Genomic DNA, 15640 nt, shown 5'->3' with positions numbered 1-15640 from the left:
ATAGATGGTATCAAACCATTTGGAGAAGAAGGAATCCACAACTCGACAACAGTTTCTGGAATTTGCTAATGTAACTTATTTCATTGTTTCTTGATTGGAATACTGTTTCTACCTCCTATCGTGCAACATGGGCAGAGCCGCTGTTCCTTCAATTGGTGTTGATACCTTCAGCACTGTTTCGTAAGCTTTCTCGTGCATTCTTTCACCTCTGGCCTACTCGTGCACTGCTTGAGCTGGCTTGATCTTTGGACCTTTGGACATGTAGACCATTGATGAATGCGTCTGTGGAGGACGGCTACTGCTTTAAACAGCCTAGTGTGAGAACGGGTTGCTTTCCCGAATGGGTTGGCTGGGGTGTCACCTGCTTCCTGGGCCTCTGAAGGGACCAGGTTCTGGCTCTAGTCTTCGGAAGGCTGAACTCATCTCCACAGCTGATGCATTCTAGTAGTTAGGGGGCCATCTCGGGTAGAGCTTCAGGAAACCACAGGGCTTCGCCCATTAATTGGAGTTTCATTACAGTCAATGCTAGTTTTGGGAATAAAATTTCCTTTACCAGATTTCTGTGAACCTTTCCATCACCTTTCCATAAATTCCTCAACTGTTTAAGGGTTTCCAGAAATGTGGTCTGCATTAAATGTTGAACTGTATGATAATGTAAAATAATACTTTCTAAATTTGATTGGAATATGATGTATTTTATATACAGTAGGTGGCAAGCCCCTTGTGACACAACTACAACCTTCATTTGGACGAGCACAATCTTATTTTGTTTTTATAGTTGCTGGAAGAGGAGACAAATCTTAACTAAACATCCTTTTAACTTACTGATCCCAATCTTGATCTCATCACATGACATACTGTAGTTGAGTGTCTGTTCTCCCTCTCACATTCACTTTTGTGTCAAATATAATTTTACATTCTTAGACAATTAAATAATTGAACTATCTATACAAATTGCATATAGTTTCACTAAATAACTTTTCCTATTTTTATTTTGTCTTAATATGTAATGGTTAAAGCATTTTCATTTTCTTGAGAACAGTCTTAAATCACAGTATTTTTTGCTTCTGAATTACTTATTTTCCTCTGATTTTAGTAACTCGTAAACAAGCTGGGCAGACACTGCATCTTCAACAGCCAAACCTAGGAAAACAAGAAACTTAAATGTTATTAATGGGAAAAGTGTTGCATAATTGACTATTATAAATTACCAATTGTTTCATAATTAGTGGTGTGTGTGAATGTTATGGTTGACAATGCGTGAATTTAAACTATGAACAATAAGCATTTCCTGGGGGTAGACCCTGAAGCTATCTCACCGAGATGGCTCCCAACCATTTTGTCACATCAGTCATGGAGTTGTGTTTGGCCAACAGGGAACCAGAGCCAGAGCCTAACCCCCCCCCCTCCCTGCACAGATATGCATAAAGATGACACTTGCCCACCTTACAAGGAAACCATCCAGAAAGTCACCAAATCAATACAGACAACTGCTGGGTTTAAATAAACGTAAGCCTCGAAACTGCCAAACAAACTTTTCCAAACAATGTTAACAAATAATAAAATTTCTAAACTAGCCTAACCTTGTTAGCACTACAGTATCACCCTTCCCTTTCCCCCAGCCCCTGCCATATGGGGGTGAAGCCCAGAGCAGCTCTAGGTCTCTCCCAGCCCCCCCCCAAGGCTGATGTGTCCACATCAGCTGTTGCTGAAGTGGACACAATTGGTGGTCCACCGTAGAGTTCCCTGGCCATCTACAAGCCATGCAGATCCCGCTGTCTGTATGCTAATTGTAGACCAGCCTTAGACTTTGCCCTGCAGGGGTCATTTGCTTGGCAAATTTTTTGGCTGGTTGGGGTGCACTGTGTATTTATGTGCTTGTTTTACACTTACATCAAGGTCACATGCCCCAAATGACACCGTAGGCTCCAGGCCCTCCTCTCCTCTGCTAACTAGTGGTGGGGTAGTGCTAACAAGCCCATGCATTTTTGAGAGATTTGATTTTTTTTTTTTTTTTTTTTTTTTTTTTTTTTAGGCTTCCGTCTCTTTGAACCCAGCAGACATTGTACCAGTCTGACTGGTACACAGACTGTACCAATCAGAGAGTTACCAGTCTACCTGTTCACTGACTCTCTGGATGCTTTCATGGTGGAGTGGCAGTCACTTCCTCTCTTGGCCTCTTGTGATGTTGCCAGGCTCTGGCTCTGGTCCCCAATAAGTCAAACAGAACTCAACCGATAATGTGACGTAGTACTGTACTATAGTTGGGAGCCATCATTTACTTTATTTTATTCTTACCAAGAGACTTAAAAATTGTAATTTTGTCATGAAGAACTGGTTTAGTCTGAAGAATTACTTCTCCAATTTCGGCAAACACTGCAGCCCCAGATTTGATGATATCTCCTGCCAAAAGAGAAATAATATATATTAGGATTATTGCACTGTAACCATACAGTATGAATAAGCTTTTTATTTTCTTGCTTCTATACATACTGTATAGAAATAGAAGTATAAAAGCTAAACAGTTATTAATATCACATGACTAACCCGACTCATTCCTGGCAGCTTCATAACTGTCGGTATAAACGGTTGCTTCCCGTACCAGGTTTTCTTCCATCTCTTGCATATTTGGGGAAGGGGCTCCAACACCTTAGAACACAAAATAATAATGGGGTATCAAAATGTATATGTAACTTGTAGTAGAATTAGCTTAACAATAATAAGTACAGCATTTTCAAAATAATTATTGTAAGACCCTGTTAGCTAACTATTTTATATTTTATTATATATAATATTTATTTACAATAAATATCATAAAATAAAAATAAAAAAATTTCTTAAATGAGTATCTAGACAGTAAATAGAGTGAAAATATACAAGATTTTGAAGTGTAAAATTAAGTAAAAGCTTGTCATTGTAGCTCTTATTTCCTATGCATTAATTTTTACTAACTATTTATGTGTGCCTTTGGTTTAACCCATTCAGCTTTCAAGATGGGAGTGGAAGTTGCAGTGCACGAGTTGATCACATCAGCATCTTTGACTGCTTCCTGTATACTAGATGCAACTTCTGCAGGTATTCCTTCAGAGTTAAGAGTTTCACACAACTCTTGGGATGCCTCCAACCTTCTTGCCCAAATCATGATCTATTAACATTAAATATAAATAAATTATATATATAATATATACTGTTATATATTACAATACAGTATTTCTTCCCAGATATTTCAGTAATTAAGCATCCAAACACACTTTGATTTATACTATACAATGTTATATACTGCTATATCAACCAGTATTGCAGGTTGGTTTGTATTGCATATTCTATACAAGTTTTATGCTTAAATGTGTGACTTACCTTTCTTGGCTTAAGGATGTGTGCCATAACACGGGCATGTGAACGACCTTGTGCCCCAGCTCCTAAAACTGCAACTATAATGCCACTCTCATCCAGGTCTAAAATATTAAGAAGCATGAGGAAAGAGTGTTGGCTCTTTGAAGGAATGCAGTATATAAAATAGAAACTGATGAGCTAGCTCGGAGGCAAATTCACCTTAAGTCAACAGACAGTAGAAACAACTTAGGAAAAAGTCTCTAGATTTCATATTCAAAGATAATATGTTTACAAAAATATTACAGTATCAATACCACCTACTGTACTCAAATGTTAAATTAATTGCATCCCAGACTTGCAAAAACAAAGTTCTACTCTCAGTATAGACCATGATCTTACTGCAAATAGATTAGAACAGTATACAGTAGTCTTAATTTATTTGCAGTAAAATTAGATTAGTGTATAAGTAAGATTATGCACCTGGACAATAATCCATGCAGTATGAATTCAAATCACTATGAATTAATTATGAATTAAAAGTAAGTAGCTAAAAATATAAGCAAAGGATCATTTAAAATATTTTCAGGCATGTAGCATGAAGATAAAATAAAAGATGTAAGAAAGAACAACAAACTCTTTTGGGACAAAAGCATGTCTTGTTTTTATTCAGTGCCCATTTGTGCACAGCCCATGAGCTCACCAGTACTTGGATACGTGTGCCCACTGGTTCCTGAGTTTGTCTTCTCCCATTTGGCATGTTGCTTCTGCTCCTCTACCCCAGGTCCTGCTTTCCTGGTTTCTTCTTCCACAGGTCAACACTGTCTTTTCTGTTTAATTAATGGTCTTTTGTTTCTCTTTCAGAAAAGTCTACCTCCTCAGCCAAGACACCATTGACTCCCAGAAGTCAAGCATTCTGTGTAATAAAACGGCCTTTTCTGGTAGGCCTCTCGGTAGTTCCTCGTCTCTGCCGATACTTTCTTCCCCATGAGGGTTTTGGAGTTCTATTCTGACACTCGTAAGTGAGATGGTCAGCTGGTCAGGACCCCAGGTTACCACGGCTGCTATCTGGTGGCAGTCAGGTGTATCACAGATAGGATAGTGACCTTCTAATAATGATCGTCTTGTCTTCTTCAGGGGTTACTATTTTAACTTCAAGCAATTAAAAAAGCAGTTTGCCCCCTCCCCCTTTTTTTATTATAATCATCTCTCCCTCTGAGGCAAAGGAAGCCTGGGATCAGAGACAAATTCTTATCCCAGTAGATTAGGGGAGATTATTGGAGGCCTGGTGCAATTTCCTAAGGCTTTTCAGTACCAGTGCTTAAGCTCAGCGAGCTACTGAGAGACCCTCCAGAAGTAGGCATTTTGTTCTTTTCAGTGCTTGATATTTTCAACAAGCTCTTATTCTGAGCATTCATAGTTTCACAATATGTGAAACAGCAAGGGTATGATGAATGCGGTTCAAATTACTTCAAGCACTGGAACTTCCTAGAGATTCATTTATGCGCTATTGGCTTACACATAAGAAACAGATAAAGGCAAGCCAGACATACACTTACGTTTATTTTCAAAAACCTCTAGGAGCTCACCTGCTGGATCTCTAATAGATCATGTGGACAGCACCCAGCTGGGGCTTGCTCCGGCCCCAGACCCCTGGCATACTTTCAAGATTTAAGGCAATTCTCTTATTACTAGACTACTGTATAATCTTACCTTTCCTTCCTTGCAATATCTCACGAGTTGCAACTGCAGAAGCTGCAGCTGTTCTTAACTCTGTGATAGCCTCACCTTGAAGGATCTAAAGAAAGAGGTGGCCTTAAGTAGGGTCTTCAGGACTATAAAAAGCTAAATTAATTGAATGTACAGTACTTAAATTAAATCTATGGTTTTATGTTAGTGATGCTGAATTAATGATTAATACATGTTATGATCTGTATGACACCTTAACTTATGTAAGCTATGTAGAAAATATGAAAAAATTGTATTAATAGCTTAATTCTAGTAAAATGTGTCTTGAGAAGGGGTGGTTGGTGGTACGAGAGGTGCAGTGCTTTGGGTTGTTGTCAACAGATGGCAACATGTATCATTATGCTTATTTCTAATTTTCAGTGTCGTGAGAAGATTATGTTTCCACAAAGTACTATAAACATTGAAGATTTTGCGGGAAATTTGATAACATGTCTCTTTCAGTACTGCAGGAGAATATTAGGAGAATATTGTGTCAGTTGTTGATTTTCCTAGCCAAAGGGGTTAACAGTGGAGCTAATGACCATTTAAAAAATTTAGTCCCCAGACATTGCAGTTTATCAGTTATCACTCATTACAGCTAGAAGAGATTAATTAATTTATTTTTAGTGTTTTTATATATTTAACTTTAATATTTTCCAAGTACGGGTAGTAAATACAGTAATAAAAAATAACAACAATCAATATTATCAGTCGTTTTAAACTGTAACATCCAAATGATTGAAAGGCTTTGATGAATAGTATGTTACCAAGGTGTGGAAACTATTAAATCAAAATTCAGCTGATATAAAGTTCAAGAAAGATTTATATTAATTAAGGATACGTTAGAAGTGAGCATTGGTTTAGCTAATATGTTGGTGAGTAAATATGTTAATAAATTTTAAAAAGTGAAGTACAGTATTGCCAAATAGAGGAATGAAAACATTTGGGTATTAACAGGACATTCCTCTTGCGAGCTCGTAGGAATACTATAGTGTTCCTCTCTTCTTTTGCTTTCACATTATCCATCTCCACTTCTCTTAATTTTTTAGACTCCTGTAAGTAATTTGCGAAATTAAAATGGCAGTACTAACCGCAACAGGAAGGCCAGAGTCATGACGCATAAGTACAATGAGAGCACTGAAGGAGCTGAGACCCCGTGCTGCATTCATAGGGAAGTGAGTGATAATCTTGACAACTAGTGCATCATCTTTCAATAACCCTGGCATCACAATCATGTTTCTGTGCAGGATAATATATGTTTATGCAATAAAAAGAATAGGAAATTATATTTCAATTAAATTTATACTTTTTTCAAGGCTCATATCTTTTAGTTTAGTGTTTTAAGGATTTGATAAATTGGGTTTAAAAATACAGTACAGTATATCTATGTTGGTAACCTTATGTTACATTTTACCGATTTATCATCAGCTTTGGCTTTGGAATATTAACGTTGCTTTCAGTAATAATTTTTGTGGCCTTATTTGCCTGTCCACTTGACTCTGTTTTTGACTTAGGTTACTTGTAAATTTGTTGATGGGAAACCTTGCCAGGTATCTGTTGGATGTTATAAGTATTTCATGGAATCCCTGGGAATATGTTGCAGATGCTATGTATAGTACATGGACTTCTTGAGGTTAATTTAAGTAGCTACTATATGATATGGCTGCTACAACACATTTTGGGAGTCCTTGCATTCATTGCCATCTCCTGCCTGGTCTGTTGTCCACACCTACACCCAAAGAAATCATTCACAAACAAATGATCTCCCTTTTTCGGATGGAAATCATCCATCCACCAAACACAATACTGTACTATAATCTTTTATTTTCAGACATTCACTTCCCACTGACCACTCAAACTTTTCCAGAAATATTCACTTGATTGCTAGGAAATATAACTTATGAATGAATGATGAGTATAATGGTGTAGCAGGTCTACAGGAAACAAAAATTCAAATAATAATACTGTAATAAAACAACTAGTCAGCAGAGAAAGGATAACCCCAGCTGGAATCAGCCAGGAGTTCCCATCACAAAGAGATGGCTTATTGACAAGCATTTTAAATCCTATTAAAATGAACTGTGTTCTGAGTAATTCTGAACCAGGTACCACTAAATTTGTCAACATAAAATGCAGGGGGTTTGCAAATTTCTATACCTTCATGGTATAGTTTATATTAACATGGAATTAGTTTATATTAACTTTTCTTCAAATTATCTTCTCATTCTAATTGTGTACTATATGTTTAACAGCATGCAGTACAGTACAGTATAAGTCTAATCATTCTAATTGGATGTTATATGTATTTTCTATGGCTGTTATCTCCAGTCGAACTGTAATGATTTTTATAAATCATAAATAGAGCTTCTACTGTACATGTAAATCTAAATCTGGATCTAGATTTTACAATATATAACAAAAATGATTATATGTTATTCTATTATTATGACACTCTTATGTAACCAATGTACTAAAATATTGTTTAAATTAAATTATAAATGTACAACCATTTATGAATAAAGATTTGTATTTGATTTAATTATATTTTCTTCACATATACAGTACAATCAAATTAAACAGGATCATCTGGCCATGAATCTTTACCTATTCGTCCAGCAACTTAAAAAAAAGAATACATTGAATGGATTAAGGTCAACTACATCTGGTGGTCAAAATAACTTACCCTTGATGTTCAGGTATTTTTACCCAGGTACGAAGAGGTTGTACAGCTCCTTGTGGATGGTCAGGGCCCTGAGTGTAAGCTACCAATGACCGATGCACAGCTGGTAGTAGTCGATCCCATGTCAGTACTCGGAAAACATCTTCATCACTAATCCACTTCACCCACCCCGGGGTTGATTGTTGTAATTGAGGAGCTTTGGTTGAAGTCATATTTTCCTGGTTTATTGACATAATTATTTATATTACTATAGACCTATACTGTATAAATATATTTCTATAAATGTCTGTCTGAGGATGGAGGACAGACACTTGACAGTCTGAATGAGAACCCTACCATCATTCTTGAAATATCATATTAACTGAATCTAGGATTATTTTTGGTTTTCTTTGTTTTTCCTTAGTATGGTACTGTATAATATAAAACATTATACACTAATGTTCTCTAATTTAAAAAATAACTATCTTGCTCTTCAGAAAATTTCTGGACCAAGGAATAGATAGTTCCCCGAGACTGGAAATATGCAAAAGTCACCACTATTTTCAAAAAAGGCAGAAAGAGCTCAGCAGAAAACTACCGTCCGATCAGTTTGACATCACATTTCTGCAAGCTCATGGAGTCCTTAGGGAGAAAATCATTCACCATCTTTTATTTATTTATTTATTTATTTATGCATATACAAGAATGTACATAAAGAATGTGAGGATACAAATATGGTAATTACAGTCTTGTAAAGCCACTAGCACGCGCAGCGTTTCGGGCAGGTCCTTAATCTAAGAAAATTTTAAGGAGGTAAATACTTGCAAAATTATAGACAAAAAATGATAACAGATTACATGAAATGAAAAAAAGATGAGAGAAAATTGTAGGTACAGTATATTAAAGCACATAGGTAGCTAAGATTGATTGCAATGACAGCTTGAATGGTAGTTGACAAAAAAATTGGTAGGCATAATACAGCAGAAACAATATAAGATTGGTTGCAATGACAGCTTGAATGGTAGTTGACAAAAATTGGTGGTCACAATACAGCATATGGCTAGCACATAAAAGAAGACAGCAATGAACACAATGATAAGGTTGTTTGAAATTACATAAAAATTAGGAGATTGGGTAACACTAGGTACAGAGCAAATTTAAAGCTCAGTGTAGGAAACTAAGAAGATGAAGTTAGGTACTTTTTGGTTTTGCTTTTAAATAAGGCAAAAGTTTTACAGTTTTTCAATTCACTAGGGAGTGAGTTCCATAAACTAGGTCCCTTAATTTGCATAGAGTGTTTACACAGATTAAGTTTGACCCTGGGGATATCAAAGAGATATTTATTTCTGGTGTGGTGATAATGGGTCCTATTACATCTGTCCAGGGAGAGTTTCAGAGCATGGTTTGCATTTAAGAACAGGGTTTTGTAAATGTAGTTGACACAAGAGAATGTGTGGAGGGAGTTAATATTTAGCAAGTTTAGGGATTTAAACAAGGGAGCTGAGTGTTGTCTGAAAGCTGAGTTAGTTATCATTCTGATAGCAGATTTTTGCTGTGTGATGATGGGCTTAAGGTGGTTTGCAGTGGTAGACCCCCATGCACAGATGCCATAATTAAGATAGGGGTAAATTAGTGCATAATATAGTGAGAGGAGAGCAGAGTTAGGAACATAATATCTGATTTTGGAGAGTATACCAACTGTCTTAGAGACTTTCTTAGTTATGTGTTGAATGTGGGTGCTGAAGTTGAGTCTCTTGTCTAGGAATAGGCCAAGAAACTTGCCATCATCTTTATTACTGATGTTAATGTTGTCTATCTGTAGCTGAATTGCATTTGATGATTTGCTTCCAAATAAGATGTAGTAAGTCTTTTCGATGTTTAATGTTAGTTTGTTCGTTGTGAACAATCTTACAGTGAACAGTAAGAAGAATCTTAGTGAACAATCTTGTAAAATCAAGTGCTACACAAACAAGGAGCAACAGTTTCAAGCTCAACAAAGCAGTCTCCGTGGTGTAGTGGTAAGACGTCGTCGTCCCTTCAATTTCTAGTGTGTGGTCTGGTCAACATAGTGGTAAGACACTCGCCTCGCGTTCCGCGAGCGCTATGTCATGGGTTCGTATCCTGGCCGGGGAGGATTTACTGGGCGCAATTCCTTAACTGTAGCCTCTGTTTAACGCAACAGTAAAATGTGTACTTGGATGAAAAAACGATTCTTCGCGGCAGGGGATCGTATTCCAGGGACCATAGGATTAAGGACTTGCCCGAAACGCTACGCGTACTAGTGGCTGTACAAGAATGTAACAACTCTTGTATATATCTCAAAAAAAAAAAAAAAAAAAATGTAGGACAGAAAACAGGAGATGCTTTTTATCCCATAGGGTTATAAACCCATAGAACCGCTTATCTGTCGAGGCTATAAATGCAAAAACTTAAGTTTTTAAAATCCAGCTGGAAAAAATCGTCATGACAAATGAGAGAACCTTGGACAAGATGCCAGCTTCCTGTCTAAAACAACAACATTCCCAATCCTCCACCTCCGACTCTATCACTGCATCCCCTCTCTTTTCGGTGGTCGGGCCCCCTGTCCCAGCTATGGAGATTCCTTTAAGAACAAAAGCCCTCCTCCTTTTTCATGACATCATATTCGGCTCTGCCCTCCGCTCTATTCCTCGCTCTACCATAGCCCGGGGCACGCGGAAGAGCGTTCCCTGGTGGAATGCAGACCGCGCTCGGGCTGTCTGCTGTCGGTGGGCAGCCTGGAAGAAACACTGACGCTGGCAGACGGCCGCTTATTTTGTTTTGTTTCGGAAGGCGAGTTCTGTGGCCCGTAGGACCATCCGTACAGCTAAACGTGAGAGTTAGAAATCTTATGTCTCCACGATTACGTCCGATACTCCTCTGCCCCAGATCTGGAAGAAAATCATCAAGATAGCGGGTAGGTTTATTCCAGATGTCTCGCCAGTCCTTCACCTCCGTAGTACTCTTGTGGCGGATCCAGTGGCGGTCGCGACCGAACTAGGTTCCCACTTTTCGATTGTTAGGTCCGGTTCTCATCTTCATCTGTCTTTCCTTAATCGTAAGCCCATTCTTGAATCTTATCCCCTAGACTTTCGCACTCATCTCCAGCGTCCCTATAACGATCCTCTCTCTCTCTCTCTCTCCGGACTTCAGTCCGTCCTGGCCCTCTGCGGTTCTACAGCAGCGGGCTCAGATGACATTCATTATGAGATGCTCAGCCATCTCCCTCCATGCGCGTCTAGGTATTTACTAAAGCTGTATAACCGTATCTGGGAGTCGTCGTCAGTACCCGAGGTGTGGCTCGAGGCGGTGGTTCTTTCTATTCGGATACCAGGGTCTCTAGGGACGTCCCCTAAGGACTTCCGCCCCATTGCCCTCAAGAGTTGCGTTTGCAAACTCTTTGAACGTATGGTCAATGTCCATCTGATATGGTTCTTGGAACACTATCACCACCTCTCCCTTTCTCAATTTGGCTTTCACAAGTGACGCAGCACGACTGATGTCTTGGTGAACCTTGAGGTCTATATTCGTAACGCTTTTTCTGCGAAGAACTCCATTGTTACTGTTCTTTTTGACCTGGAAAAAGCATACAAGACCACCTGAAGATACAACATCCTGTCCCAACTCCGTTCTTTTGGCCTTCAAGTTAATCTCCGTCAAGTAGGTCCTTCAAGTAGGTCTCCGTGGTGTAGTGGTAAGACACTCGCCTGGCGTTCCGCGAGCGCTTTGTCATGGGTTCGTATCCAGGCCGGGGAGGATTTACTGAGCGCAAATCCTTAACTGTAGCCTATGTTTAACGCAACAGTAAAATATGTATTTGGTTGTAACAACGATTCTTCGCGGCGGGGGTCGTATTCCAGGGACCTGCCCGAAACGCTACGTGTACTAGTGGCTGTACAAGAATGTAACAACTCTTGAATATATCTAAAAAAAAAAAAAAATCTCCCTCTCTTCCTACAAAGCTTCCTCTCGAGTCGTTCCTTTAGAGTGAGGCTTGGTACCGCTCTCTCTACCTCTTTTCGGCAATACGAAGGTGTACCCCAAAGGTAGTGTTCTGAGCACTACTCTTTTCCTTTTGTACATGGATTTTGCTAGAGCCTTTGATAACGTACCGCACGAAACACTGCCAAGGAAATTACAAGCACATGGAATAAATGGAAAGATACTAGAGTGGATAAAAAAAGAAAACAAAGAGTCATGCTAAATGTGAATGAATCTGATTGGAGAAATGTGGTAAGTGGGGTACCACAGGGGTTCATTTTGGGCTAACCCTTTTTGTCGTATACATAAATGACATAAATGAAAATATTACAAACCACGTCTTCAAATTTGCAGATGACACAGAGATTTATGGTAAAATGGGAAATAATGATGACATTGAAACCTTACAGATAGATCTACACGAACTCTACAAATGGTCAGAAGACTGGCAAATGCTTTTTAATTTAATATTGACAAATGCAGGACTCTTCAATAGCATTACATTACAGCAGATTGATGAAGAAAAGGACCTTGGAACCAAATTCCAATACTCAATGAAAGTTGCACAGCAGGTAGGGGCAGCAGTTAAAAAAGCTAACCGACTCCTTGGAATAATGCTGACAACACCACAAACCAGGCATGACAGATGGATCTCAATGAAACTTAAAAAAAATTGAACAATTTGGAGGATGCTAATCCGGAAAATCAGATGTAACACAAACAAAGAGGAATGGTTTCAAGCTCAACAAGCCACAATGTTGGACTGAAAACAGGAGATGTTCACCCACAGGGTTATAAACCCATGAAACCGCCTACCCGCCGAAGCCGTAAATGTCAAACTGTTAACTTTTAAAGTACAACTGGAAAAGATCAAGGCAAATGGGGGGGGGGGGGATCTTTGACAAGCCGTCGGCTTCCTGTCCTCATCGAGGCCACTAGTGTTAGTGGCTCTCAGGTAAATTCAGGTAAATAATAACAAAAAGAGTTAAGGAAGACATAATCACCACATACAAGATTCTCAGAGGAAATGATAGGGGTAGATAAAGACAATTTATTTAACACGGGGCACACGCACAAGGGAACACAGGTGTAAATTGAAAAAAAAATGGGCCATAGAGACCTTAGAAAGATCTTTTTTTGTGGTGGAGGCAGTGGGTGAGTACAACTAGGCACTCACCTAGTTGTACTTGCGGGGGTTGAGCTCTGGCTCTTTGATCCCGCCTCTCAACTGTAGATCAACTGATGTACAGATTCCTGAGCCTACTAGGCTCTATAATATCTACATTTGAAACTGTGTATGGAGTCAGCCTCCACCACATCACTGCCTAATGCATTCCACCTGTTAACTACTCTGGCACTGAAAAAGTTCCTTCTAACGTCCCTGTGGCTCATTTGGGTACTCAGTTTCCACCTGTGTCCCTCTTGTGCGCGTACCACCCGTGTTAAACAGTTTATCCTTTTCAACCCTGTCAATTCCTCTGAGAATTTTGTAGGCAGTGATCATGTCTCCCATTACTCTTCTGTCTTCCAGCGACGTGAGGTGCATTTCAAGCAGCTTTTCCTCGTAGTTCATGCCTCTTAAATCTGGGACTAGCCTATAGTGGCATACCTCTAAACTTTTTCCAGCTTCGTCTTGTGCTTGACATGGTACGGGCTCTATGCTGGGGCATAGAGCTATGCCTCGCATACGCCGCAGATGTTATTTTTTATGTGGGCTTCAAGAGACAAGTTTGGCGTGATATCGACTCCTAGAACTTTCTATCTGTCCGTTTCATGAAGTACCTCATCTCCCACTCTGTATCCTGTGTCTGGCCTCCTGTTTCCACTGCCTAGTTTTATTACCTTACATTTACTCGGGTTGAACTTTAGTAGCCATTTATTGGACCATTCATTCAGTTTGTCTAGGTCCTCTTGTAGCCTCATACTATCTTCTTCTGACTTAATCTTCCTCATGATTTTTGCATCATCAGCAAACAATGAGATGAACGATTCTATACTCTCAGGGAGATCATTTACATATATCAGAAACAGTATTGGGCCAAGGACAGAATCCTGCAGGACTCCACTGGTGACGCCTCGCAACTCTGAGACCTCACCTTTCACAGTAACTCGATGTCTTCTGTTGCTTAGATACTCCCTTATCCAATGGAATACCTTCCCTTTCACTCCAGCCTGCATCTTCGGCTTTTGCACTAGCCTCTTGTGTGGTACTGTGTCAAAGGCGGTGGATGTGGCGGAGGCAGACTTCATACAGTTTCAAATGTAGATTTGATAGAGCCTAATAGGCTCCGCAATCTGTACACCAGTTGATTGACAGTTGAGAGGCGTAGACAGCTGCTACGGGCTCCTTCCTGTGGATATGTGTGTGTGTGTGCATGTGTTAGAGAGGCTGAGAGAAATATATGTAATAAAAAAAAATAAAAATGTTTATTTAGGTAAGGTACATACATAAAAGGGATTTTACAAAGAGTGATGGATTTATAGTTAGGGCTAGTACATACAATGCCTAAAGCCACTATTACGCAAAGCGTTTTGGGCATAAAAAACTTAAATGACTAAAGCTTAATACTAATTGAGCATAAAGAGTAAAATGAAAACATGGAATGAAAACATAGCTGAAAAAGCAGCACAAATACAATTCTGTCGACAAACAGCGCTCTTTAAAAAAAAAACAGACATTGGATGACATTAGAGGGGTAAGGTGGGTTACAGGGAATTTATTAGGTATAGCTTCGTTATTATCTTAAACTGGTTGAGAGAGGTACAGTCTTTAACATGGTTGGGAAGGTCATTCCACAATCTGGGTCCCTTGATTTGTAGAGCATTTCTAGTTTAAGTCGTACTCTAGGAATATCAAAACTGTATTTATTTCTGGTGTGGTGCTCATGGCTTCTGTTACAAATAGATATAATATAGTAAAAGTAGATTGATTAGAGAGGCGGATCCAAGAGCTAATAGCTCGAATCTGCAGGCAGAAACAAATAATAAATACAGAGCCGCGAGGGGGCCTCGCGGCTGAGTGGACAGGGCTCGGGGGTCGTAGTCTAACCCGGGCCTAAGGGCCCGGTTTCGATTGTCGGCAGAGGCAGAAACAAACGGGCAGAGTTTCTTCTTTCAATCTGATGCCCCCTGTTCACCTAGCAGTAAATAGATACCTGTGAGTTTGACAACTGCTACGGGCTGCTGGGAATGTGTGTGTGTGCATGTCTTGGAGAGACATATATTTAGTAAATATAATAAAAGAAAAATATATTTGTTAGAAAGGCGGGGTCCAAGAGCTAAATAACTCGATTCTGCAGACACAAAAATAGTAAATACACACATACACATTCTTATAGAGCTTTAGTTTGAAGAGAGTTACATAATTCACAAAACTGATAATAGAAAGCATTATCTGGAGAAAATAGTATAAAGTTGTCGTCCTTAAATAACAAGTATACAAATGGATCAATCATGGTATATTATACAGTCTGACCCATAAACTATGTTGACAAAGCATATGATAGTAATAAGTAATGGCCATGTTGTACATTAGTCATTACAGGAGCAGTTAACCCGCAAAAATCCCCCAGAGCTTTTCTCTACCTCTGTTGAAGAACGTCGTGTATTCCTCCGCCTTAATATCGAACCTGTCCCATCATAGACACTTACTTAAATAGTTAACTTTTTAACTCTAATCGTGTAAAATTTTATATTTTTCTATATTAAATTCCATCTTTAAAAGTAACCCAAACTCTATATTCTCTATATTAAACTTATTTGAATTCTGGACTACTTACAAACGCGGTGTTGATTTTGATCGCAGAACACCTCTGGGATAATCAATAGACGACGAAACCAATCATATTTCTGTGAATGTAGTATGAAGGTAAAACCAAAAGAATAACTACGAGTTTCTAAGTTAGCAAATTCGAATTTAAAAGA

At 38.9% G+C, this 15640-nt stretch overlaps 1 protein-coding gene and 1 long non-coding RNA gene across 3 annotated transcripts; one reads left to right on the top strand and one right to left on the bottom strand.

Moving 5' to 3' along the window:
- Positions 1 to 674: 674 nt before the first annotated feature.
- Positions 675 to 15592, bottom strand: LOC123765097 (ketimine reductase mu-crystallin). Of its 2 annotated transcripts, none has more exons than XM_045753546.2 (9): positions 15496 to 15592; positions 7742 to 7956; positions 6150 to 6297; positions 5044 to 5128; positions 3358 to 3455; positions 2953 to 3145; positions 2548 to 2649; positions 2299 to 2403; positions 675 to 1143 (listed from the first exon to the last, which is right to left on the bottom strand). In XM_045753546.2, exons 2-9 carry the CDS (start codon positions 7948 to 7950, stop codon positions 1073 to 1075), a joined length of 1011 nt encoding a protein of 336 aa, XP_045609502.1. In that variant the 5' UTR covers positions 7951 to 7956; positions 15496 to 15592; the 3' UTR covers positions 675 to 1072. The 2 variants fall into 2 exon arrangements, with proteins under 2 accessions (XP_045609502.1, XP_045609501.1); XM_045753545.2 differs by lacking the exon at positions 15496 to 15592 and adding an exon at positions 15302 to 15330.
- On the top strand, positions 2398 to 7592 carry LOC138369806 (uncharacterized). The gene is made up of 2 exons (XR_011229980.1): positions 2398 to 3075; positions 4195 to 7592. It is a non-coding gene; the product is annotated as an uncharacterized lncRNA (long non-coding RNA).
- Positions 15593 to 15640: the final 48 nt, after the last annotated feature.

The sequence above is a fragment of the Procambarus clarkii genome, chromosome 29, assembly GCF_040958095.1.
Source record: "Procambarus clarkii isolate CNS0578487 chromosome 29, FALCON_Pclarkii_2.0, whole genome shotgun sequence".
Lineage (NCBI taxonomy): Eukaryota > Metazoa > Arthropoda > Malacostraca > Decapoda > Cambaridae > Procambarus > Procambarus clarkii.
The sequence above is the reverse complement of the archived record's forward strand: the minus strand, read 5'-3'. Positions and strand labels throughout refer to the sequence as shown.

What these genes read in the sequence shown, in the direction of transcription:
- LOC123765097 (XM_045753546.2), bottom strand. Translation starts at nt 7,950, where the DNA reads ATGACTTCAACCAAAGCTCCTCAATTACAACAATCAACCCCGGGGTGG. An exon ending in AAAATACCTGAACATCAAGG is followed by an intron (nt 6,298 to 7,741) that starts GTAAGTTATTTT and finishes TATCCTGCACAG; the next exon opens with AAACATGATTGTGATGCCAG. An exon ending in ACCAAAGGCACACATAAATA is followed by an intron (nt 2,650 to 2,952) that starts GTTAGTAAAAAT and finishes TTGTGTTCTAAG; the next exon opens with GTGTTGGAGCCCCTTCCCCA.